At 51.6% G+C, this 25,088-nt stretch overlaps 1 protein-coding gene and 1 long non-coding RNA gene across 3 annotated transcripts in view; one reads left to right on the top strand and one right to left on the bottom strand.

Moving 5' to 3' along the window:
- DCHS1 (dachsous cadherin-related 1) overlaps positions 1 to 24,665 on the bottom strand; it is a 34,928-nt gene extending 10,263 nt beyond the window's left edge. The window contains exons 1-9 of one of the 2 annotated variants that reach the window (XM_072794250.1): positions 24,543 to 24,665; positions 8,918 to 10,825; positions 3,232 to 3,420; positions 2,903 to 3,134; positions 2,533 to 2,769; positions 1,163 to 2,188; positions 763 to 956; positions 458 to 554; positions 198 to 355 (exon numbers count right to left, since the gene is read on the bottom strand). In XM_072794250.1, the coding sequence (XP_072650351.1) occupies positions 198 to 355; positions 458 to 554; positions 763 to 956; positions 1,163 to 2,188; positions 2,533 to 2,769; positions 2,903 to 3,134; positions 3,232 to 3,420; positions 8,918 to 10,705 (3,921 nt within the window). In that variant the 5' untranslated portion in view covers positions 10,706 to 10,825; positions 24,543 to 24,665. Of the gene's footprint in view, positions 1 to 197; positions 356 to 457; positions 555 to 762; positions 957 to 1,162; positions 2,189 to 2,532; positions 2,770 to 2,902; positions 3,135 to 3,231; positions 3,421 to 8,917; positions 10,826 to 17,753; positions 18,156 to 24,542 lie in introns of those variants that run through there. The other variant, XM_072794251.1, reaches the window with a different exon arrangement.
- On the top strand, positions 16,063 to 18,221 carry LOC140614879 (uncharacterized). The gene is made up of 3 exons (XR_012015610.1): positions 16,063 to 16,111; positions 17,770 to 17,894; positions 17,970 to 18,221. It is a non-coding gene; the product is annotated as an uncharacterized lncRNA (long non-coding RNA).
- Positions 24,666 to 25,088: the final 423 nt, after the last annotated feature.

Here is a 25,088-nt window from a genome sequence, read left to right as displayed (position 1 = left end):
GACCGAGGAGGAAGGACAGAATCAGGAGGACCCGGGTAGAAGGGGTCTGGGCTGGCGCGCTGGGTAGCTGTAAGGGTAGTGAGAGCTGCCCGACTAGACTAGAGGGCACAAGGCCTCCGTGAAAGTGTAGCTCTTGGAGGGGCCCACAGCGGTGGCCTAGGAGAAGTGGGTAGATTAGTAAGCAAGGGCAGCCGTACCTGCACCAGCAGCTGCAGACTGGAGCTCCGAGGGGGGCTGCCTTGGTCATGAGCACTCAAAGTGAGCACATAGTGTGGCCGCTCCGCTCGGATCAAGGGTGCTGCGGTGAGCAGCTCCCCCGAGTGAGGGTGGAGAGAGAAGAGCTCTGAGCCAGGACCTGGGGACAGGCAGAGGAAGAGGGGTTGAGGGCAGGTGTCCCAGAGAGGGCAGGTCATGCTGTCACTCACCAACCCCCTTCTCTCCACACCACCCCCCATACCAGTTAGCGTGTACAGGATAGTGCCGTTCTCCCCCTCATCTGGATCCTTGGCCTGCAGAGTCGTCACCAGTGTTCCTGGAGGCACTCGATCTGGTACCTGGTAGGGACATGCAAGTCACCTAAAGCTGTGTCCCCCCTGTTCTTGAGACATCTCAGGGTCAAGTTCCCCTCACCACCACCACCCCTTTTTTTGCTCTCACACCTGTTCCAAGGGTCAATCTCTCTTACTTACATCTATAGCTCTATGGGGAGATCCCTACTGCCTCTCACACTTTTTCAGGACACGGTCCTGCCACTTCACATACCTGTACAGGGAGGCCCCCGCCAGCAGCCCCGGAAGCTTGCAGGAAGCTGGGGCTGTTGTCGTTGAGGTCGAGTACTGCGATGTGCACAGTGCCTGTGGTACTACGGGGTGGGCTCCCCCCATCCTGCACCTGCACCAGGAGTTGGTAGCTGCTCTGCCGCTCTCGGTCCAGGGTTTGGAGTGTGGTCATTTCTCCTGGGAGTGCAGGATAGGGATCATGTGTGGGGCAGCTAGGGTTTAGGTATGAGGAGCTGGGGTTTAGGGAGTGTGGGAGGGAATGCCAGGGTGAAAGTCCAGGCTCAGTCCTGGTCCTCAAGGCTGTGGTCTGGGGATTCTATCTGGGTATTCATCAGTCTGAGGATGAGGCTATGAGGTCTCAGATTTCGGGCCCCAGTGCTCACCAGTCTGGGGGTGGATGCGGAAGGCCTTGCTGTCTTCTGACAGTGGTCGCAGGCTGTAGGTCAGACGTCCATTGGGTCCTGAGTCTCGGTCAGTGGCAAAGACCCGGCCCACGCTGGTCCCTGGGGGCTGGTTCTCAGCCACAGCCAGGAAGGTGGGCTCCTCAGACAAGCGGGGACTGTGGTCATTCTGGTTGAGGATGCTGACCCTCACAGTGGCTGTGCCTGTCTGCTGCCCCAACTCAGCTTTGGATCCAGACACTGCCATTACCTTCAGGGTGTACAGCTCCTGGGCCTCGCGGTCCAGTGCGGCCCGCACCCATAGCCAACCAGTCTGTGGTTCCAGGCCAAAGGGGCTGCTTGGCCCATCTGCTGCAAGATGGTAGGTGATGGGGCCCCCGTCTGGTGCCTGAGCTCGCACTTGCAGGACTTGAGTTCCAGGGGTGGTGCCCGAGGGCAGGTCCACACGGTAGGTAGGGCTGTCAAAGTGAGGAGCCAGCCCACGGGTCCCCAAGTCCTGTACCACCACCCGCAGTCGAAAGTGGCTGGTACGGGGTGGGGAGCCTCCATCCCGGGCCTCCAGCTCCAGCTCATGGGCTGGTCCCCCTGGGGGCCCCAGAGGTCCCATAAGCCGTACATGGCCTGTAGTGGGGTCCACGGTGAAGGCCCCGCCACCTCCAGCAAGCAGGGTAAAGGTGACTCGACTGTTAATGCCTGCATCAGGGTCCAGAGCCCGAAGTGTATAAATGGGGGTCCCTGGGGCAGTGTTTGGTGGCAGCAACACTGTGTCTTCAGGTGCAGGGAAGGCAGGGGAGTTGTCATTCACATCATCCAGCAGCACACGCACCCGAGCTACAGCAAAAGCCGGGGGCACTCCGCTGCCTGCCCGCACCTCCAGCTCCAGCACTGGTCCCAGAAGCTCCCGGTCCAGAGGGCGAAGTGTTTGTAACAGCCCTGAGGCCCCATCTAAGGAGAAGAGTCCTCGGGGATCCCCACCTGATAGGGCAAGGGTCACAGACCCCAAGCGACCTAGGGGGATGAGAGAGGAGTCAAGAAAGAGATGGGGGGCGCCTACTGGGTTGGGGGTCTGTTTTCTGACAGTCCACGGAGGGCTAACTAAGCACTGTCCACACCCATATCTGTCAAACTATTAGGGGAAGGGGCAGGTGTTGGCAGAGGATGCTGGGTGGCACTAGGGTGATAATTTATGTGCCTGGGGATGAGCAGAGTGCCTGTACTGTGCCTACAGAGGTGTTGGGGATTGGAACCTGCATGTTTTGTACTGGGGCTACCTATGGTGTGATACTCTAGGGTACTTTGAGAGGGTTATGTTGGGGTATCTGGGTAGAGCACCAAATGGGGATAAACGATACCTGGTGGATTGCGTGCCTGGACTATGCCCACACTGGTGCCTGGTGCCACATCCTCTGGTACAGAGAAAACATACTGGAGTTGCTCAAATACAGGTGGCACAGGGGTTCCAGGCACAATGCTGACGTTGACTCGGGCACTGGGCTCTGCCTGCAGGCCACCTCCATCCTGAGCCCCAATCTCCAGCTGCACCACAGAGTTGGCCCGTCTGGCCAAGGGCCAGGCCACTGTCAACAGCCCTGGGAGAAAGGATAGAAGCACAGATATATAAGGAGACAGCACAGAGGTAGAAAGGTTATGGAAAGGGGGGGGGGGTGTCCTTCATTTCAGTAGGTGGGAAGAGGCAAGCCCTGGGAATGGGAGGATCCTCACCTGAGTGCTCATCCAAGGCAAAGAGTGGGGGGTTATTGCCAGCCAGGATGTGGTAGGTGAGTCGCCCATGGGGCCCTTGATCAGGGTCATGGGCTCGCACCCTCAGCACAGCTGTGCCTGGTGTACTCTGGGCACTCAGACTGGCAGCATACTCCCATGGATAAAACTGAGGTGGGTTGTCATTCTCGTCTGACACAAACACCTTCACGTATACCATGGACTTGAGGCCTCCCTAGGAAGACAGGCAGCCATAAGTCAGGTGGGCCATGTCTGGCTCTGGTGAGCACCTGATCCCAACACCCCAACCGGCCCACGGTCTCCCCACTCACCCCATCCACAGCTGTCACTGTGAAGTCGAAGCTTGAGGGTCCCTGATCTCGGTCCAGGGTCCGGGTCGTACACACATCACCAGTGTGGACATCAATGCGGAACGGGGGAGACCCTGGGGCCCCAAGTCCGGCACCCAAGGAATAGGAGAGAAGGCCAAATGGACCACTGTCTGCATCTGTGGCTGTCACCTGGGGAGAGGCTGGGGTGAGTGATGCCCCATCGTTTTGACCAGAAGAGCCAGAGCTAAGTGGAAATTAGAAGGAGCAGGCCCTGGGCCACCTGGGTGCCAGAGTCTCTGGATGGTGGAGGACACACAGAGGGGACCAGTAGGACTTGGGCCAAAACCCAATCATAGCTCAGACCTCACCACCTGCTTTAGGTTCCTGTGAGCATCTGGTCACAACATTTTTGTCAGCTGGTCAATACATAACCTTGTTTTATGTACGTTTCTGTTTAAAGATACCTTATGTAACATGTATTATTGATTCATTAACGTTGAATGCACAGCTGATGGCACTATAAATCATATCTGAATGAAGCTTATCTAACACATACATTGTCTTTAGAAGGCACATCACAGCCATCTTGGGTTTAGGAACACTAGGCAGTGCTTCAGCACCACACTTGGAGACCATTTTAAAGAGCAAAATCACCAAACAAAAGGGACAAAAATGCAAAAAATGTGGCACTAAATAGACCGCGAAAAGGACCCTTGTTTACAGCATGAGCCGAAGTATGAAAGCAGAGCGTTGCCTGGAATGTGCACGTCAGTCCACTTAAACTTTTCATCATTCTGCACATGTTCAGGAATAACTGCAAAAGCTCCAGGAGTATTGATTTGGGGAGGGGGGGGTGGTTACACTATATTTTCGAGAGTCGGCAAACTTACAAATACAGAATCTGCATATGGTAGCTACCTGCACTTACAGAGGAGAGCGACTGCAAATTCAGGTGGGCTGCAAGGAGTTGGTAACCACCACCAGATCTCATAAGATAACCAATGAAATTACTGGGACTGATGTTCTAGCCCCACTTTTTCCTGAGTTTGGCCATTCCAGAGAGGGATCTGATTGCTATCAGGATCTAATCACTGGAGTGATCCGGGTCTGTTCTGTGGATTTATAGATGTGGCTCATGCACCTGTAGCATCCCTTGCCTCTCAAGCCAACCTCATTGGAAGTGACAGAGAGAGAATGGCAGGTTTACAAGATGTCAAGGTCATGAAGTCCAGGGGGTTCCTCGAAACTAAGAGGTAGAGGAAGGCTTTCCTGGTTAATTCGTGGGTATCCCCCAGATTGGTTCAGGAAAAGTTGAACTATTGGACACCAATGTCAGGAGCCTCTGAACATTACAGAGCCAGAACAGCAGGATACACCATTCTAAGAGCTTCTGAGCCTAGGACAGGGCCAGGTACACAGTAAGTACTCTATGTATATTTGTTAAATGAGTAAATGGACATTCTGATTGTCCTTACAACAAAAACTTCCTTCAAACTAAGTTTTATACCTTGGGTGCACATTGGACCTCCAACAGTGTGTTAGCTGGTATTGACTGCTGTAGACTGTGACAAAGTACTCTTTGTGGATACAAGGGTCCTAGGGTCATGACATGCTGTATGAGCAGCCTGGATGGTTCCCTCTTCTTAGCCAGAAAATGTTCCTCAGAGAGAAGGCGAGCCAAGGACTTCTGCTTGTTGCCCAGGTCCTTGACAGAAGTGATTTGTGGCACTGTTTACCCTCCAGAGAGACACTAAGACCCTGTCATGGCTGAACCCTGGAAACAACTCCGGCTCCAACTCTGTACTATGGCTGTGGGCCCAGATGTCCCGGGAGACAAACATCCCCCTGCATCAATCCAGGCAGGCTGCGACACAGCTGCAGCACCATCTCCAGAAGCTGTTAAAGACCTTTGCCCTCTGACTCGCGGCAGGAAGAAAAGCAATAAATAGTGGTCAGGGGAAGTTGTCAGGAAGTGACCCCAAAAGGCGTAGGGGCCACTGCCTGGAAATGACCAAGGCAGAAGTGAAATTCCCAGCCTGTGCGGCTCCTGCTCAGAGGTTGCACTGCATATGCTCAGTGTCCCTTTCCAGCAGGCTCTCAGCCCTACTGCCCAGCCCAACATTGGTCAGCTTCCTCTCCTGCTCATCTGTCTCCTTTTGTCCCCATCCACCCCTAGTTCTCATCGAATGTGCTATTTCAAGGAGAAAATAAGGACCCTTATCTGTGAATTTTCTTAAGTTCCTACCAGACCACAAACTTAATGCATCCACCCCATCCTGACCTTCCCAGATGTCTCCTGCTTCTCCTCCTGTTGCCTCCCCCTCTACAGATTCCTCTGCCTCCTCTTTCCCTGCCTGTTCTCACACACTGTTGCTCCTTGGAATCTCTCCTTGGCCCCTTTCACTCTATACAGTCCCTCAGGACCTTCCCTTCCACTTCCATGACTTTGACCATTGTCTGCACTTTGACCTACACCACTCCTCTGAGCTCCAAACCTGTACATCCAGATGCCTGCTCAACATCTCCACTTGGATATCCCACAGGCACCTTAAATCCAACCTGTCCAAAACTAAACTCATGATCATTCCAATCCCTCTCTAATGACTCTTCCATCCACGTAGTTGCTCAAGCCAGAAATCTGTTCTTCCCTTTTCCTCTCCCGGTATATCAATCAACTAGGGACTAAGTAAATCCTCATTATCTTTCCTATTTGTCTATTCCTCTCCATCACCATTATCACTGTCTTGATTTAGGCCTGAGTCATGTCTCCCCTGGACTATTGTGATTCCCTTCTCACAGGTGTCTGACCCTCCAATCTGTCCTCTACACCAGGATTTCTGATCCTTGGCACGACAGACAATTTGGACCAGATAATTCTTTGTTGTGGTGCTGTTGTGTGCATTATAGGATGTTTGACAGTATCCCTGCCCTCCATGCACTAGATGCCAGTAGCATCCCACCAGTTGTGACAATCAGAAGTCTCTAGACATTGCCTAATGTCTCATCCAGAGGGCAAAACACTCCCAGTTATGAATCACTGCTCTACGCTACCAAAAGCATCTTTTGAGAAAGCAAATATGATCATATTACCCTTCTACTCGAAAATCTTCCATGTTCTCTAAAGAAAAGTGCTCAAATGCTTTGGCTTGGCTTGATTCCTCACTGTGTGGCCTACCTGCACAGTCTCACCACCCACTCTCCCATCACACACCTTAAATTTCAGAGACACTGAGCCACTTGTAGGCCCCTAAACAAGTCAGGCTCTCTCACTGCTCTCTGAGTGTCACTTGTGCCTGGACTCCCTTCCCTACCTCAGTCTGGCCCCTCACAAACTCCTGCTCAGCCTGTAAGTCTCAGCCTAAAGGTCACCTCTTTGGGGATGCATTCATACTGCCTGTAAGTACCTCACATAGTCCCCACCATGTAAGTTGTTTTTACTGCAGTACAATTATTTCTTTGCACAAGAATCTCCTCTGTAGACTATAAACTCCATGAAGCAGGGTGAGGGGTGGGGGGAGGATGACTCATTCATTACTGTATTCTTTGTTCCTAATACGATGACTAGCACATGGTAGATACTTGATAAATGTATACTGAATGAATCCAATATTAAGACTTCTTCTAACAGGTATGAACACCCAGTGGTCAATTTTACTTCTGCTTCCCTGTAGTTACTAAGAGTAAAAACTCCAGGAAACCTCCTGGAGAGTTATTCTCTTGCTTCATGCGCTAGTGAGGAAGAAAAGGTTTGGAAGTCATCACCCATTGGTCCTGGGCCAAGAGGGAGAGTAAACACAGGGGAGAGTGGTGGCGAGAGCTGGACAGCAGCAGGCAGGCAAATGCCCAGAGTGTAGCCAGAAAGCAAGGCGTCAGCTGGGCCCAGGCACTGCCTGAAGTCTAGACCAGAGGTCTAGATGCTCAGGGGTCTGGTGGACTTCTGAGATGTAGATACATCAAGCACTAGTCTCCTCAGAGGCCTCCCTTCCTCCTGTTTTCTATCCTGCATCCCTACTCCATGATGCAGCCAAAGCAATCTTCCCAAATGACATATCAAATTTGCTTAGAGCCCCTCATTGGACCCCTATGATTTTTAAGACAAAGTCAAATCCTGTAATCTGGTCTCTGTCTACTATTTTGCTATTTTGTCTCATCTCTGCAATTCTTAGCAGCACAGTTGAGGCCAACCTGAATAATGCAGTCACCTGAATTCACCTGAAAGTCACAGTTTTCTGCAGCTCTTTCTGGAGGCCTGGAATCCCCATCCATATACTCTATATAATCCATTTGGCAAAGTCTCCTTGGTTCTTCAAAGGTCCCCTCCTCTGAGCTTCCACAGCGCTTCATATGCCATCTGATGCAGCACTACTTACTGATGTGTCTCCCTGTCTAGACTGGGACCTGCCTGGGAACAAGACCATGTCCTTTCTTCATTCTCTGAGACCAGCACAGTGCCAAGCTTATAGTGGGTAAGTTAATTCTTGAATATATCACTTACCCACTGATCTAATCCATCCTTCACCCCTAAGGCAAGTTGCTTCCTAAAAAAACAATCTGTAGGAAGGAGGGAGGGATGAATAGGCAGAGCAAAGAAGATTTTTAGGATGGTGAAATGACTGTGTATAATAATGTAATGCATGTCATTACACATATCCATTATACATGGCCACATACATTATACCTTTGTCCAGACCTATACAATGTACGATATCAGGAGTGAGCCCTAATGTAAACTATTTTTTGGGATTTGTGGTAATTATGTGTCATTGTAGGTTCATTGGTTGTAACAAATGAACCACTCTGGGAGGGATGTTGGTAACAGGTAGGGTGGGAGGTAGATACATGAATTGGGACAAGGGGTATGTTGGGAAATCTTTATCCTCAACTCAATTTTGCTGTGAACCTAAAACTTTCAAAAACATAGCCTTTAAAAACAAAAAAACAAAAATGAAACAATCTGATCATGCCCTTTTCTGGCTCAAAGAAGTTCAGTGACCTCCTCTGTCTTCCAAGGAAAGTCCTTGGAAGCTTGGTGTCCAAGGACTTCTGTAATCTGGCCTTGGCCTGTCTCTTCAGTTTCATGCCCCCTCTGTCTCCTTCAGGCCTGACTTGCAGGCCCTCTGTGGTTCCCAGAGTCTATCCAGGGGTCCCACCTCCTCCTCGGAAAGGCCTTCTTGCTCTGGACATTGGGATCTCACTAATAGTTCTTGTTATCTCTTATCCTTGTGCCATAGCCCAAATGTCTCATCGAGGCTCAGCTCCATGGAGAGGGATGGGGGTTTCTTCCAGCAGAGCCCAGCACTGGATGAGGGCCCCATAAATGCTGGCATCTCTCTTAGGGAGCAGGAGCCACATGGGTGTACAGAATCTCCATTTCTGCCTTTCAGAACAGCTTTGAGATTTTATAGAGTCTCTCTCACTTGACATCACAGGACACTTTTCCCTCTAGATCCAGTCTTCCCTCAACTGCCTTACCTGATCCAGCTCTTATACCTTGCTTTCTTATCTTGTCATTAGCCCTCACCCTCTGCACAGACTTTGGAGCTCACAGGATAAGATCAAACCCTCTGACATAAGTCACCATAAACAAATACACCTGCAAGGCTTGGTTTCTATTCTGAGGTCCCCTGTGACCCTTTAATTCACTCCTGCCCACAGCAGCATCCCACTGTGTGCAGGACTTACCCACCTGCAAGAAGCATGTTCCAGGCTGGGTGCCCTCAGGCAGTGAGGCATTGTAGAAAGTCCTCTGGAACTGGGGTTCATTATCATTCACATCTTGCAGGGCCACACTGACTGTGGCGGACGAGGCAAGAGGAGGCAAGCCCCCATCTGTGGCCACCACAATCAGCTGTGGCTGAGGTTCCAATTCATAGTCCAGCGAGGCAGCTGTGGTAATGATGCCTGAAGTGGGGTCGATGGAGAACCAACGGGTGTGGGCACCAGGGGCCAGGCTATACGTGACCTGACCATTACTGCCCTGGTCAGGATCCCGGGCCATCACACGCACCACAAAGCTGCCAGGTAGTGCAACCTCAGGAAGGGGCTCAGGGCGGTAGAGCTGACGGTCAAAGGTAGGAGCATTGTCATTGACATCAGTGACATGCAACACAAAGGTAGCCTCAGCCCGCAGTGGGGGTGAGCCTGAGTCTGTGGCAGTAACCCGCAAGTTATAGGCATCCCGCTCCTCTCGATCCAGCTGCCGAGCCACGCACACCAGGTAGATGACACTGTCTTGAGTGCTTAAGGCAAAATGGCCCTCTCCACCCTCCAGAGAAACGTTGACATGAGCAAAGTCACCATCATCTGGGTCTGACACAGAGATGCGAGCAACAAGCTGGCCAGGTGGGGCAGCCTCGGACACTCGCGGGGAGCCATCTGCACTCAGGAAGATGACAGTCATGGAAGGCTGATTGTCATTGGCATCCCGCACGTTCACAGTCACAAAGGCTGACCCCAGCTCTGGGTGAGCCCCACCATCCCGCGCCTGCACCACCAGTTCATGGACCCGCCGTTGTTCAAAGTCCAGTGGCCGCTCCAGCCGCAGCAGTCCTGTGTGTGCATCAATGGAGAAGGGCCCATCACCCTCACTCTGCCTCCGGTTGATCTCATAAGTCACAGCCCCATTGGCACCAGCATCAGCATCAGATGCATACACCTGCAGGACTGGACTGCCGGGGGCCAGGCTCTCAGACACCACAGCGTGATAGCGACTCTGATTGAAAGCTGGGGCATGGTCATTGATGTCCAGTAGTGTCACATCCAGCAGGGCCTGGGCCCTCCGGGGGGGTGAACCACCATCATAGGCCTCCAGTTGCAGCATGTAGTGTGAACGGTTCTCTCGATCCAGCTCTCCGGTAACTACCAGTTCTGGCACTGGGGCCCCATCTGGACCAGGACGTGTCTCGAGCCGGAAGGTCTCTCCAGCCCCATCACCAGACAGTGCATAGCCCTGGGTTCCTAGACGGCCAGCATCTGCATCACGAGCAGGCTCCAGTGGGTAGCGGGTGCCAAGAGCTGTATGCTCAGGTATCTGCAGAGCAGCCCGAGCCTGTGGGAAGGCTGGAGCATGGTCATTGATGTCAGCCACTCGTACAGTCACTTCTACGGTGGCACCGTCAGGAGTGACTGCAGTAAATCGGTAGCGATCTCGCCGCTCACGGTCCAAGACGCGGGCCGTACGGACCACTCCACTGTGTTCATCAATGGCCAGGTCTGTGCCCACCCCGCTGCCCTCTTGGGCGGAGATGAAATACATGGGAGGTGCTGCCGTGCCTGGTGGAAGCCCTGCGCTGATGTCACCAATCAGTGTGCCTGCCGGCTGTTCCTCATCAATCTGTAGGTCCAGGCTCCCAGCCTGGCCCCAGGCACCTGATACCCCCGTCCCCAGCAGCAGCAGCAGCAGTGGCAGTAAGGGGAGGGGCCTGGAGCTCTGCATGCCAGTGCAGGAAGGCGCAATGCCCGCCTCCTTCTGCATGACAAGGGCAGTCCAGTTATGACTTGGGCTCCAGCTCCGGGCCAGGCTCCAGGCCCAGCTTGAACTCAGGCTTCGGATCAGGTCCAGCTTGGGCCCTGGCTCCAGCTCAGCCTTCCTGACCTGGGAGAAAAGCAGAAAGAAAAAGGTCATAATAGTGGTGGTGGAGGAGCGGAATCAATGGTCCAGGGAGACTAGGATCTAAGCCACAGCAAGACTCCGGCATCTTCAGCCCATCCCTAGGGCATTTGTGCTGCCGCTCACCCATCTTGGACCCAAGAAGCCCCTGCTTCAGAATTCCTCAGGACCCACTCCAGTCTTTCCCTAGCAGGTCCTCATCCCACCTCAGCCACCCCCTACTCCAGCAGATTGTTTTGTTCCTATTGTTCAAGTCTCAATGCCATTGGAATCCCTTCTTTCATGTCTGGAGTTAAAAATATGGCCAATCCTTTCTCATTTCTCTTCTCATTCAGGACTAGTATCTCAATAACCATGTGCTTTTGCTAACCTCACCTGAATCATCAACCTTCACCTTTAACCATCATCTTCTTGAGCTTTCTGTCAGCATTTAAATATGCTGAAAACTTTCCTAATTTATATATATAAATATATATGTATAATATAAGAAATTCATATATATTCCCTCAGCCCCACTTCCCTCTCCATTTAGGAAGAGATTGGTCACATCAGTGACTAAAGGAAACAGTCCTTGGCTTCAGGGGGCTCACAGTTTAGGGATTAGAGAAGTAATTACAAGTGTGATAAGGGCTATAAGAGGTATAGGCAGCTCTGAGGGCACATGTATAGGAGCGGCTTGCCATAGTTAGGGAGTCAGGGAGAGCTTCTCAGAGGAGGTGACCTTCAAGTCAGTATCTACCTAATGAGTAATTAGCTAGGCAATGGTGGGCAGAAAAGGGAGTTATAGAAAGCAGAGAACAGTCTGAAGAGGGAAGAGAGTGGGAAGGCTTAGAGTCTACAGTCAAGAAAGGGCTGAGAGTGTTTGGAAGCAAGTAGGGGACAATGTGTGTGAGGTGTAGAGGTGTAAAATGCTAGGGGATGGGGGAATGAGATGGGATGGGAACTCATAAACCATATGGATGATTTGGATTTACTTTTAAGGGCAAATGGAAGCCACTGTGCCATGATATGACTTACATTTTATGCTGATCACTATAGATAACTGCTCTTTGGAAAACAAAAGACACGCACATGGGACAGTTATCTTAGAAAAGATCCTACTACAGACTTCTGAGAGTCCAGGTGATGGCAGTGCTTTGATGGTGACTTAGATGAGTGTTAGCAGTGAAACTGGTGAGAAGTGGATAGGTCTATAGAAGGCTTAGGAGATAGAACAGGCAGGGCTTGATGACTGCTTGAAAGCAGGAGATGAAGGATTGTGAGAAGTCAAGGAAGATGGGCAGATTTCTGGCCTTAACCATCAACTGGAGAAAGGCATCCTTAACTAGCTAGAGAGGGACACAGAAAGAAACCCAGAGAGGGGCAGTGCCTCTGAGATGAAGGGGAGCGAGAGTTTCAAAAGAGGCCTCGGGCCCCATATGAAGGTGTTGGTGACTGAGTGAAAGCAGAATCTGTGCGAAGTTGCCCACTCAGAGGTTGGTTCATTTCCCCCAGTTTCTCACTTCTCACATCCGTGAGGCTTCCTCTCCTGTGACAGCGCTCTCACTAGGCTTCCAATTATCTCCATGCTCTACATCCAATCAACTTTTTTAAAATCTTCCTCTTACTGGGTCATTCTGGAACACTGGATCGTTGATCATTGGCTTTTTGAAGCCCACTCCTCCTGGCTTCACATGGGGACACCCCACCTCTTGCTTCTACCTTACTTCTCTATCTGCCCCCCAATTTCCTATACAAGTTCTTCTTCCTCTGCCCATCCCTTAGAAATTGGTGCTCTGCAGGACTAAATCCTGAGCCATATCCTTTTCCACTCTCCTCCACATTCTGCCTGGGTGATCTTATCCATTCCTGTGCCTTCAGTTCAGTTGCATCAATAATTTTTTTGTGTGCTATTTGCTGATGCCTTTCCAATCCAGGTCTGGAGAGCTCTGGAGACATGTGGCCAGCTATATACTGGACTTCCTTCACAACACATCCCTAACCTCCTGAAGTTGATTTTCTTCCTCCATTCTCTATCCCATGAGCAGCACCACCACTCAGAAGCTTTCCTTGTTTCCTTGCTTTTCTTCAGTCTGATTTCCAGTTAGTCATCAAAACATGACCAGCACAATGAAACAGGTCTCAAATCGGTCCTTTCTTCTCTATTTGTACTGCTACTGTCCCAGTCTGAGCACTGTCATCTCTCCTTTTGATTCCTACAGTAGCCCCTAACTGCTCCCCCTGAGGGAGGCTTGGACCCTCTGACCTATCTTCACCTGACTAGAGCAATCCATATAGCTCTCCCCAAATCACTACTGAAGATAGGATTCTATGCATTCCCCACTACTAACAGCAGAAAACTGCTGCTCCCCTCCAGAAAAAAGTGCAGATACACATACACACAAACTGTGTCTGCAGTTTCTGGGGGGTTCATGGACAGTAGGGATAAAACTTTTGGCCTGAAAGATAAAGTACAGCTTCCTTACTATATGAAGCTACTTACTTACTTACTGATCTGAGCCCTGCTGCCTGTCTAGTGCACCTTTACTTTCTTCCACCACACCCTGCATCCCAACACTAAAGCCATCCCCATGTTCCTTCCCACTCCTTGTCCTATATGCACTCATTCTCTTGTCCTGATATCTCCTTTAAACAGTCTTCCCAAGTGGCCATCTCCTACTCAAGTTTCAAGATCTGGTTCAAATGTCCTATCTTCTGTGGAATGTTCCGTGACTTCTCTCTCCACCCACCTGCAGGAGCCCCTTGTACCCTCTGCTGGGCTCCCACTGCCATTGGTCACACTGACAGTAAACTGCACAGCAGCCCTGAATCGCAGGCTCCTCGAGGGCAGCGAGTTCAGAGTCTTAGCTGGTCTTTGTCCAGCACAGTGTGAGCAGGCACTTGGTGCTGAATGCATGGTCAGAGCCTCATAATTCTACACCATCACACTCACATGCTGACACAGATAGAAATGTCTGTGAACTTGCCAACTCAAGACGATGGACACAGACAGTGTGAGCCTGTGCTCCTGATGCACTGTAGTCAGGCCCGTGGCTACAGAAGTGTGTCCTCCAGTTTGATATATGAGCTCTGCTACTTAGGACTTCCTGTCCTCCCAAGGGAGTTTCTGACCTCTCACTAACACTTCCAACCCCCATCTCTCCCACCTGTGTGAGGCAATAAAAAGAGCAGGGATTCTAGAGTTTCAGTTATTTTCCTAATCCATATGATTCTGTGAGAATTAGAGGCAATGGAAGCAGAGAGCCCAGAGCTGAGCATCTGGTAGATGCTTCTTCAGCAGCTCCCAACACCATCTCTGATGAATCCCTTTGTCCTGGCTTCAGAATTCTGGGGTTCTCTGTGTGCACTAAGGCCCCTGTCCTTGGAGACTGCAGTCTGAGGAGCTCATGGAACTGCCACGTGGGATAGCAGGTCAGAGGAATTCAGAACAAGGAGGTCTGAGTGAACATAGCTCTGACTGGGGGGATGGGGGTAGAGGCTGAGTGTACAGGGATGGCCCAGGGGCCCAGGTCAGGGATCTAGGCCTAGAGACTGGTTAGGGGTCAAGGGTTAAGAGTCAGTCCTATTCATTTAGTCAATCAGTGAAGAGCAATCTGTTATGGTTGGTGGGGAAAGAACTAATAGTGGGATCAACATATTTATTACTGTTATTATAGTTTTCTGTCTGCCCATCTAGAGACGGAATGTCAGCTATGTTGAGGGCCAGGATTGCATCTCATTCACCTTTGTGTGTAGCACAGAGCATGGCATGTGATCAATAGATTTTCTGAATTAAAAGATGTATGAATGGTATGAGATAAAAGCTCAGGTGAATGAACAGCCTTGAATAGGAGGGATTCAGGCCCAGACAGATGCCCCTTCTCCAACCTGTGTAGACCCTGCCCTCCTCAGCACGCAGCCTGGGTTCCTGTCCAATGCAAACTCCCCCTGTACAGTCTCACAGTGGACACACAAAGGTACATGCTCACAAAGTCACAGATCCACACACAGCCAGATCCACAGGTGCACAGACTCACATATAGACACTCAACACACTTATACCTATGTAGACAGGGGCTACTTTAACATATATGTTGCCAATACAGATACCTCTCCTTACAGAGAAGCATATTTTCATACACACAGATAGGGATATTCATTCCCATGGAACCTATCCCCCCTATCCCCACACACACATGCAGGCATACAGACACACATAGGCATGCTTTTTGCACACAGAAAGACAAATTTCTCACAGGCCTCACATGGACAGGCACATTCACATGACACTTGCTCCCCCTACCCCACACAAATACACAGGCATACTCACATACCCTCTCCCTCCCACATACACAGACAGATGCATTTTCATGTGTGCACAGACACACCGGCAGGCACGTGCACACACACTCACAGACCCACCCACACACAGGCATGCTCTCACACATGCTGCTGGGGCACTCGTGGTCAGCTCTGTGGCTGCAGCTGTGACCTTTAGGTCCCTGGGGCCTCTGTCTGGACTGTGCCTCACCACTTCCTGCTCCAGAGCTTCCAGTTCCAAACTCGCACTCCAGACTCTCTCCAGAGACCGTCTCATCCTCTCTCCAACTCTCCTCTCAGCACCATCTCCCCATCTGTCCAGTGCTTCTTACTGCCTCTTCCCCAGCACTTGCTCCCCCTCCCTGTTCCTGTCTCTTTCCCTGTCCAGGCCTATCCTGTCCCTTTCCCCAGATCTGGCTTTAGGTGTCCACCTGTCTCCTGCCCAGACCTATCTTCTTTCTGCCCCCAGATCAGTCACTTCTCTTCCACCCAGTTCTGCCTTGCTGCATGCCCTCACTGTCCCGGTCCTGTTGCTCTGTCCTCTGGCTCCATCCTGCTCTCCCCCTCTAGCCCCACATCTGGGCCTCTGGAACCACAGCTGGTTCTCATTAGGAGGGGGAGGGGCGAGGCTGTTCATTGGGGCCTGCAGTGTGATGTCAGTCCTCCCCCCACCACAGCCCCTGTGTCTACAGGACCCGGGAGCAGGGGGAACATGGGAGAGGAAAGAGAGGTGGGTTGGGGGGAGTGGTAGGGGGGCCATAAGGGAAGGGGGTGCTCCAGGAGGAAGCAGAGGAGTGGCGGAGGTACAGAAGGGAAGCAGGCTAGGGGAGCTGGCACCGCCCAAGCCTCCACCCTCAACTTCCTGTCCTAGGGCCAGGGAGGGGCAGGGACCAGAAAGACAACAGGGTGGGGGGGGGGTGGTACTAGAAAGGCAGATTGGTGCAGAAATGGCAGAAGAGGAGGGTAGCCTTGGTAAGCAAAGGGAGGGCCAGGCATAAAGGGGAGAGGACGAGACTGAGAATGCTGGTGGGGGGGGGGGGGCAAGACTGCAGGAGAGTGCGCTAGTGTGACAAAGGAGAGAGCACGTGTGGCAAAGGGCAAAGGAGAGAATGATCCAGTTACTACGGAGATGGGAGCTAAGTCAGAGTCAGGCAGAGCTAACCTGGAGAGGTGTGGGGAGGTAGACAGAGGTGGGAGGCAGAGCTGTGCTGGGGGGCAGAGAGGAGAGGAGGGTGAAGCAGGAAGGGAGGAGGAGGGAGGAGAAAGTACACAAACTGGCTTTCAGGGTATCCCTGAGATAACAGCATGGGAGGGCTGTGTCCTTCACTTCCTAGGAGCCACTTCAGGGAGAGGCTGGGGACAGATCTGAGTGGAGGGAAAGTCTCTTTCTTGAATTTTTATGGTGTGCTGGGCTCTATGCCAGGGAGTTCACAGACAGTATCTCATTTAATCATATCAACCCTGTAAGGAAGGTGTCCTGCCTTCCACTGAGGAAACAGGCTTTGCATGAAACAACTTTCCCGGGTTAACACAATTCCAGTTTGATCTGAAAGCTATGCACTCCATGCTGCCTGGGATGCAGGGAGAAGGGAGAGATGGAGAAAGGGAGAAATGACAGGGGAGCTGGAGGGAGGGAATCCTAGTAAGACAATGGAGACCTGAGGAAGAGAACCCATGGGAGGAGGGAAACCAGGTATGAGGTGTCTGTGACAGCCTAGGTCAGTACCAGTGGGACCAAGAAGACACAGATAAAAGAGGTGAGACTGACAAGACTTGGCCACTAATGCTTCGGGGAAAGGTGAGGGAATCGAAGGGCCCAGACTGACTTCCAGGGTTATGGCCTGGTTACTACAGTGGTGCCATTAGGATACCACAGAGGAGAGAAGCCACTTCTCAGGTGCCTATCGGGAACCCTACATGGTGATGTCCCAGGCACAGGTGGATTTGCAGGTCTGCAGCTTAGGAGAAAGGTCTGGGTTGGAGATAGGGATTTGGACAAATCCAGGGGTGATGAAAAGCATGGGTATAGAGACCCATCAGCTAGGATGTACAGAGAAAGAAGAGTCTGGAGCAGTACCCAAGGAGGAGTCACATTAGGGGGCAGACTGAGAAGACTTTTCTTCTTCTTGGAGGAGAAAAAGGGAGGCAGTATCACAGAAGCTAATGGAGGGAATATTTCAACAATATTAAAAGGGAGGGATCGATAGTGTCCAGGGCTGCTGAGACTTCATATAGGATGAGGGCTGAAAAGTGGCCATTGATTTTAACAGTAAGGAGTTCACTGGAGATTTGGGGAGAATAGTTTCAGGAGAGTCCGAAGGGTGCAAGCCTCCTGCAGTGGGGAATGATAGAGAATAAATCAACTAAACAACTCACCATAGACCAGACGTCAGCATAGATTGATTCATCAATACACACCACACTTCTACAATAGGGAGCCAATATATCACAGTAGGGCAGGACAGGATAGTGGTGAAGATGTGGACTCAGGGGCCAACCAAATTTTTTTTGCCCAGCTTCACACTTTCTAGCTGTGTCACCTTTGGCAAACCACTCAAATTTCTCAGTGCTTCTAGTTCTTCATTTATAAAATAAGGGCAATAAGAATACTCACCACACTGTGTTTGCAGTTAGAACAGTGTCTGGCACACAGTTCCTGCTTTGTAAGTGCACAGGCATGATTAAGAAGATGGGCTCTGCTGTGAGGCGAACTTCAGCACAAATTCTGACTCTGCCACTGACAGTGTCGCCCTGGGTGAGTTGTTCAGCCTTTCTTAGTTTCCTCCTCTGTAATGTGGGGATTAAAATGCCCACTTTATATGCTTGACAGGAGAGTTAAATGAAAGAATGCTACCAAAACCTCAGCACTCATCTGGCACAGAGTGAGGGCTCAGTAAATATCAGCTGCTACTGCTGTATGCCAGTCACACAGAAAAACCATCAGGTAAGTGTTATTTCACAGATGAGGAAACTGAGGCTCAGCGGGTAGCAGAGAGATGTGGGACACGGCTCCAAAGCTAGTGCTTGGTTACCCTGGATTGCTTCCCTGCTGGAAGGCTCCGAATGCTCTGATGAAGCACAACAGGAAGGATTCTGCCATAGGAGAGGAACTCTGGCAGTGGGCATGGAAGGTCAGGTGGGCATGGAGCCAGGTGGTGAGACAGGAGGAGGATCAGAGGTTGCTTGAAGGTCTCTAGGAGACAAAGAGAAAATGGGGAGAGGCAAGCTCAGGGCATGCATGTGAAATGATTCATTAATTGATTGATTCAACAAGTATCTATTGAAGAGGGGCTAAGCATCAAACTAAGCAGTAGAGATAAAGCAGTGACTTGGACAGATTGGACTCCTTGCCTTTGTGGTGTTCACAAGTAAGGCAGGGAAGGGCACAGAAGGATGAGGGAGCAAGGGATGTTAGTGATGGGCAGCAAGGGCCTATTCCGAAGGTCTGACCCTGACAATCAGAGTCTGGGCTGCAGAGGAGGCTGGTGAGGCTGGAGTAAGCAGAGGAAGTGAGGAAATAGCAGCAACCCAGAGAAATCAAGAGGGAAGCACAAGTTTAGAGAAGTGGGAGGCTGAGGGGCAGGAGAACACAGTAGAGGGATGGAGATGTCGGGAGTAAAATTAACTAAGTTAACAGTTGAACACTTAACAGTAGTTTTCTTTCTAAATTCTCAAACAGCTCTCTTAATGTTGCCTCCATTTTCACCCAAGAAAAGGGGAGCTCAGAGAAGCTAAGGTCACCTAGGTGGCAAATGATGTAGAGGGGTAGATCAGAGGGGTAGCCTCTATCCTTCTCCTTTCCTCCTTCCCCTCCTCCTTCCTCACCAACCAAATGAGTGGTGCTATCTAGGCTCTAAGAGAAAACAGCTCCTTCTATGAGCAGCTTAGAGAGAGAAACATAAACAAGGACATTCTAGTGTGCCAAGCGAACACAGAGGGGCATCCTGACTCAAGCTTGGGGGTTCCAGATTGACTGATGGGAGGAGGTGCCCTCTCACAAGAGGACACAGGAACTGAGTAGTAACCCCTCCCAAATGTCAGTAGTTGAAATGCCTAGAGTCAGAGGGTTACCCAGGAGACATGGACCCTAGAGCCCAAGGAAAGGCAGGCAGCGGGAAACCAGGAAGAAGATGGGATCCAACAGCATAAACCTCTGGGAAGGGCTTTTGTTTGCAGGTCCCAGGGCATCAGAGAGTCCAGTCTTGCTTCTGTTACCACTGATAGGCTGGATAGGGAAGAGGAAGTGGGCACAAGTGTCTGGGAACCTGATATGGGGAGGGGCAGGGCCAAGGGTGTTATGATTTGGGAGGGCCCAGCGTGGGTGTGTGTGAGGAGTGTTGGAGGGAGAAGCAGCCTATGGCACCACGCAAGGAAGGGGGCCTGGTGGAGCAGAGCGGAAGGTGGGCACTATAGTGCCTTGTGATCTAACAGCAGGTCACAGCTTCCTCATTTTCCTCTCCCTCTGGGAACCTCAGTAGGCACCTAGCCCAAAATATTTGGATCTGCGAATTTCTGGTGCTCCTTGAATAATTTGCCAACTGAATAAAAGAAATAAAGTACAGAGAGGGAGAGGAAGAAGAGCCAGGAAAAGAGAAGCCCAGGTGAAAGGCAGAGAGGAGGGCATAGGGTGAGGAAGGATAGTTTGTGGGAGAGGGGAGTGGCAATGTCTCCAGTGGGATAAGTGGGTATGTGTGGAAATGTCTCGACTATGTAGGCTGCTGAGACCAGATGTCAGTGTTCTAAAGAGTGAATGAGGGTGAGGCATGTGCAGTGAGAGGCCTCAGTTATTCATTTATTTGTTTATTGCCACGAATGTGAATGTGGAGGGCCCCTGGGGACATCAGGAATATAATACACAACTCTGCCATCAAGAGGCCCCAGCCCAGTCAGAGAGACAGAACAGGGAAGAGGCAATGATAACAGGGAGACAAGAGGATCCCAAGTCTGCATGCTGGAGTCAGGAAAGGCAGGGTTTGGGACTAGATCTGAGGATGGGAAGGGGCTAGCCAGAGGAAGAGGGAAGAGAAGGGCTTTTGGGTCAGAGAGCAGAATGTGCTAAGGGCCAGAAGCATGGAAGAATCCAGTATCTCTGAGGAACTACAAAGAATTCAGTATGGCTAGAACTTGCAATGTGAGGAAGGGAGGGAAATGAAGATGAGGCTGGGGAGTCTGGGGGGAGCCAGATCATGAGGGATCTCATAAGCCTCACTAAAGTAGAGAGTTCACCCAAGACAATGGAAAGACACTGCAGAATACTGAGCAGGGAATACATGGCTGGACTCGCACTTGAGAGAGAGCCCTCTTGCTACAATGAAAAGAACAGATTGGAAGAGGGAAGAATAGAAGCCTAGGGAGACGATTTAGGAAGCTCTTGCAGTAGATTATGTGGAAAGATGGTGAGGTGGGTTCAGTAGCTAGGCCATGGAGCAAAGGGAATGGGATGCCAGAGAGAGCTGGAAAGGCGGTAAGACCGGCAGGTTCCAGTGACTTTCTGGGTTGGGAAAAAAGACATGTGGAGAAGGGATTGGCTGCAGTTAATTTCTGGATTTGTAGCTTGATAATGAGTAGAGATGGTAATTTGGGGGAGGAAGGAGTGAGTTCAGATTTGGACATTTAGGGGCTTGTGAGCTATATAGCAAAGATCAGGTAGGAAGCAGATATAGAGGTCTGGAAGTCAGAAGAGAGGTCTGGAAGAGGTAGATATTTGGGAGTCATCAACCTATATAGGTGATAATTATAGCTTTGGGAATTAATGAGATGGATCATCTAGAGGAGTGTAGACAGTGAGATAATGAGAAGATCCAAGCCAGAACTGTAAGGAACGGTACATATAGGGGCTCCCCAAAGGAGCCTTCAAAGCAGAATGAGAAGGAACAGTGAGGAGGAGCTCTGGGAGAGAGATACATATCCTCCATGGAGATACATGGAGGATAATTCATCCTACTGTAATTATCTGTTTATCTGCCTGTCTTTTCCACCAAGGTTCAAACTTCCTGAAGGTAGGAGTAGTGTCTTCTCTCATAGTATCCCCATCACCTAGCAGTGTCATTGGCACTTGAGAGCTCACTAAATGTGGATAGAATAAAACGGTGGCTAAGGAGCTATAAAACAAGAATGGCTCAAAGAGAAAAGAATGGTCAACTATGTCAGACCATGCCAAGGGGTCAAGCAGTTGAGGACTTGTGAAAAGAACCTCTAGATTTGGCAGGTGAGACGTCACTTGCTCTTAGGAGAGCCATTATCCTGGGAGGACAGGAGTAAAGGGGAAGTGAGTACAGCTCCATGCAGAAGACCCTTTCACAATGAAGCAGAGTGAGAGATCACTTTTCAGACACTCCTTAGCCAGTCTTTGTCCCATTTTCCTTGAGCCCACCCATCCCACAAAGTCTCAACACAAATTCTCAACCACACCAAGTGGTTGGTAATCCCCAATGAGCACTTAGCACATAGGGGATTACCAAGTCAAGGAAGGCAAGGGAGACTGGAGGCTCTGTGTGTGCTCACAGGAAGAACAGATATAAAGGGAGAAACTGGAGACATGGATAAGACATAGCATAATTAGTTGAGTGAGGTCAACATGGAGGCAGGAGGGGATGGATGAAGTAGTTTTATATAGAAGAGACACCTCTTTGTAATTATAGGAGAGAAGGAGAAAAGATTGAGGAGAATGCAGATAAAATTTGAGGGAGAAGGCAGGAAGCTGAGGGAATTCAAACTGGATGGCCTCACTTTTCTCAGTGAGTGAGACCAGATTGTCTATTCTTATTGCCTCCCTCTCCTTTAACCTCCATACCCCTTCTGCCACCGAGCCCTGCTGACTCCGCTGCCTACACAACTCTTGAAACCACCTACTTCTTCTCTGCTGCCACCAATCCAGTTCAGGTTAGCATTCTCCCTTCCTGGCTTCCTGCAACAGCCAACCATCCTCCTTTTCAGATCCTGCCCTTCAGTCTCCGCAGGGTCAGACTGGTAGTTCTGAACCAAATCGGATCGTATCAAATGATTGGGCGACTTTCCATTATTTTGGGGTCAGACAGTCTTTTTCTATGACCGACAAGAACTGCATGATCTAACTCTCTATCTACTTCTCTTGGACTTTCTCACCTCTCCTCACATCATGCTACTAGTGCCAGGCTCACTGGGTTGCTTTACCTCTCAGACATACAATACTTGTTACAAGTGACTTTTCCATGCTTGCTCCCATGGCTTGGAATATTCCCTACCCAATCCACCTCATCTCTACCTCTCCTCTGCTTGGCTGACTCCCTACTTATCCATCAAGTTTAAGCTTAAACTTAAATGTCACTTCCAGAAAGCCTCTTCTGTCCCTCCTACATTGGCTTAGTTTTCCTTGCTGTGTGCTGCCATGTTACAGCACTCACTTGATAGCCTGTAAGCTCCATAAGGGCAAAGAGCATTCACCCTTGTAATGCCAGCACCCACACTGCCTGGCACAGGGGAAGTACTTAATATGGGTTTGCTGAATGAATGAACCAGTGGACTAATTAGTCTGCTGTAAACAATAGAGTGAGGGATGTGAGGTTAAGGGGTACGAAGAAAACAGAAAATTTGTCACCTATTTATTTATGGAGAGCCAGTTGAGGGTGGAATTTATATTAGTATCACCTGGTGTGGTTGAGAATTTGGGATGAGACTTTATGGGATGGATGGGCTCAAGGACAATGGGACAGAATGGCCAAGGAGCGTCTGAAGGGATATTCCTGGGTATGTAAACTGGAAGGAAAGCGCAAAGCCAGAAAGGGGCAGATCAGGAGAAAGCAAAGACGTCAAGTGCAAGAGGCCGTTATGAGGCTGAAGGGTAAGTATAAGTATGAGTGAGGGCATCTATCTGAGAGCTGGAAGGACATAGGAAGCTATGGGCAGAGAGTGGAATGGAGGAGTTTACAATTTTAAAGATGGACCAGTTCTACAGAGTGGTCTGGGAGGGAAGAAGATAACAAGAGTTAAGGAGCTCAAGAAATGGTGAGGCTGAGATATTAGGACATTTAGAATCATGGCAGCTTATAGGGTGAGGGGAAGACTGATCAGGTCTCCAGTTTTCGGGGACTAAGAGGTTAAACCTGGGAAGTCTGTGGATGCGAAGGACTAATGGTGTGAGCATCATAAGTTAATGGGAACTTGTCCAGGAATTGCAGCTCGCTTCTGGTGCATTCATGTCACCTGAGAGTGTGTCTCCTAAGGGTTGTACAAGCGAGTGTGTGTGTGGTAAGGGTGATTGCAGCATAGCCTCCTGTTAGCGTCAGGTCTCTGGGGCACCTGCTCTATACAGGCAGCTTTGGTGAAGTATAATCTAGGTGATGGGTTGGCTGGGAGGGTGTATCCACTGGATGTGCATTGCTGTGCCAGTGTCTCCAGGGAGGTGCTGGCAGTAATAGTGTCTCCCGACAGTGATCCTGTGGGAATATGTTGGCTGCACCAATTCTGCCGTGAGCGTGTGTTTTCCTGAAAGCATCATCTGTAGGTGTATGTTGTTAGCTCTGACAGTGCTTCCTGGGGGTGTGTGAAGGCATCTCTTGTGGATGTGTGTTGCCTAGGACTGTGTCCCTTGTGTGTTGAGTGGGGCTATGACTGTGTCCCCTGTGAGTATTTGAGGAGTTGACATAAGTAACAATATTTTTCTGGCCTATGACCCCATGGCTGCTGTCCCAACCCACGCCACACTGAGTTCATTGTGCTTCTAGAGCTCTCTGTCCCCACCCCCTCCACGTGGGACCAGGCCTGTGGTGACCTCCCTCTGTCCCCTGAACAAGATTGTGATCTACGCGTGGTGGACACAAACTCAGAGCACCAGCCTGGGTGACCCACCTCCACTTCAGGCTTTGCCTGTATCTCCTCTGTTTCTCTTTACTTCTCCTCCTTAGTTTCTTTGTCTCTGTCTCACTTCATCTCTGTCACACACCCATCCTCCACATTCTGACACATGGCTCCCACAGAGGCAGGCAACACACACACACACACACACACACCCAGACTGGGACGTGCTCACCATGACACACACTCATCCTGACCCACACACCCTCGGAATGACACGCACATACACACACAACCAGGCAGACACCACGGACACACGACCTCGCGGCGACACGCAGCGACTCCCACCCGGGTGGCACACACGCGCACCCTGCCGCACCCCGCACCCACACCCCCTTCACACTTGCGCGCCGCCAGGCACCCGACCCGATGACACACGCACACAAAGACCCCCAGCCCTGCCCCCACGCTCACGTTCACGCTCGCCTCGTCCCGCAGGCCCAGGCCCCCCCTCCCCCATTGTCTCCGGCTCAGAACAAAGCCCCCGGCTCCAGCGCCGCCGCCGCCGCCCCGGAGAGGCCACGGGCCGGGCGGGCGCGGCCGGACGGGCCGGGCGGGCGCGGGCACTGACCTCCGCGCGGCGCAGGCTCCCTCGCCCGGTCCTGGGGCGCCGTCCGGCCGCGGTCAGCCCCCCGGGCAGCGCCCGCCCGCGCGGGGCCTGGGGCCGCGCATCGTCCGCCGCCGCCGCCGCCTCCGGGCCCGCGATCCGCTCCGGGCAGCCGGCCGTCGGTCCGTGCGCCCCGGGCCGTCGGTCCGTCCTTCCCCGCCGCCGCCGCCGCCGCCGCCGCCGCCGCCGGGGCGCCGCCTCCTCCACAGCCGCCCCGCGGAGGATGCGAGATTCGCCGCCGCGGCCCCGCGCCCCCTCCCCTCCCCTCCCCCGCCCTCCGCGCGGTAACCCGAGCCCCCGCCCCCCGCCCCCCGCCCGCGGAGCCCCCGCCCCCGCCCCCACCCGCGCTCCGCGCTCCGCGCCCCGCGCCGCGCCCGCCCCAGCGCCCGCCTGGCCTCCCTCCGCCCCTCGACTTCCCGGCCCGGGTCCGCCGCTCCGGATCCGGCCCCAGCGCCGCGCGGTCCTCGCGTCCCGGTTCTCGAGCCTTGTCCGGGTCACTTCGCCCGGCCC

This window comes from Canis lupus, chromosome 23, assembly GCF_048164855.1.
Source record: "Canis lupus baileyi chromosome 23, mCanLup2.hap1, whole genome shotgun sequence".
In the NCBI taxonomy this organism is placed as follows: domain Eukaryota; kingdom Metazoa; phylum Chordata; class Mammalia; order Carnivora; family Canidae; genus Canis; species Canis lupus.
Note: the sequence above shows the minus strand (reverse complement) of the source record. Positions and strands in the feature narration are given on the sequence as shown.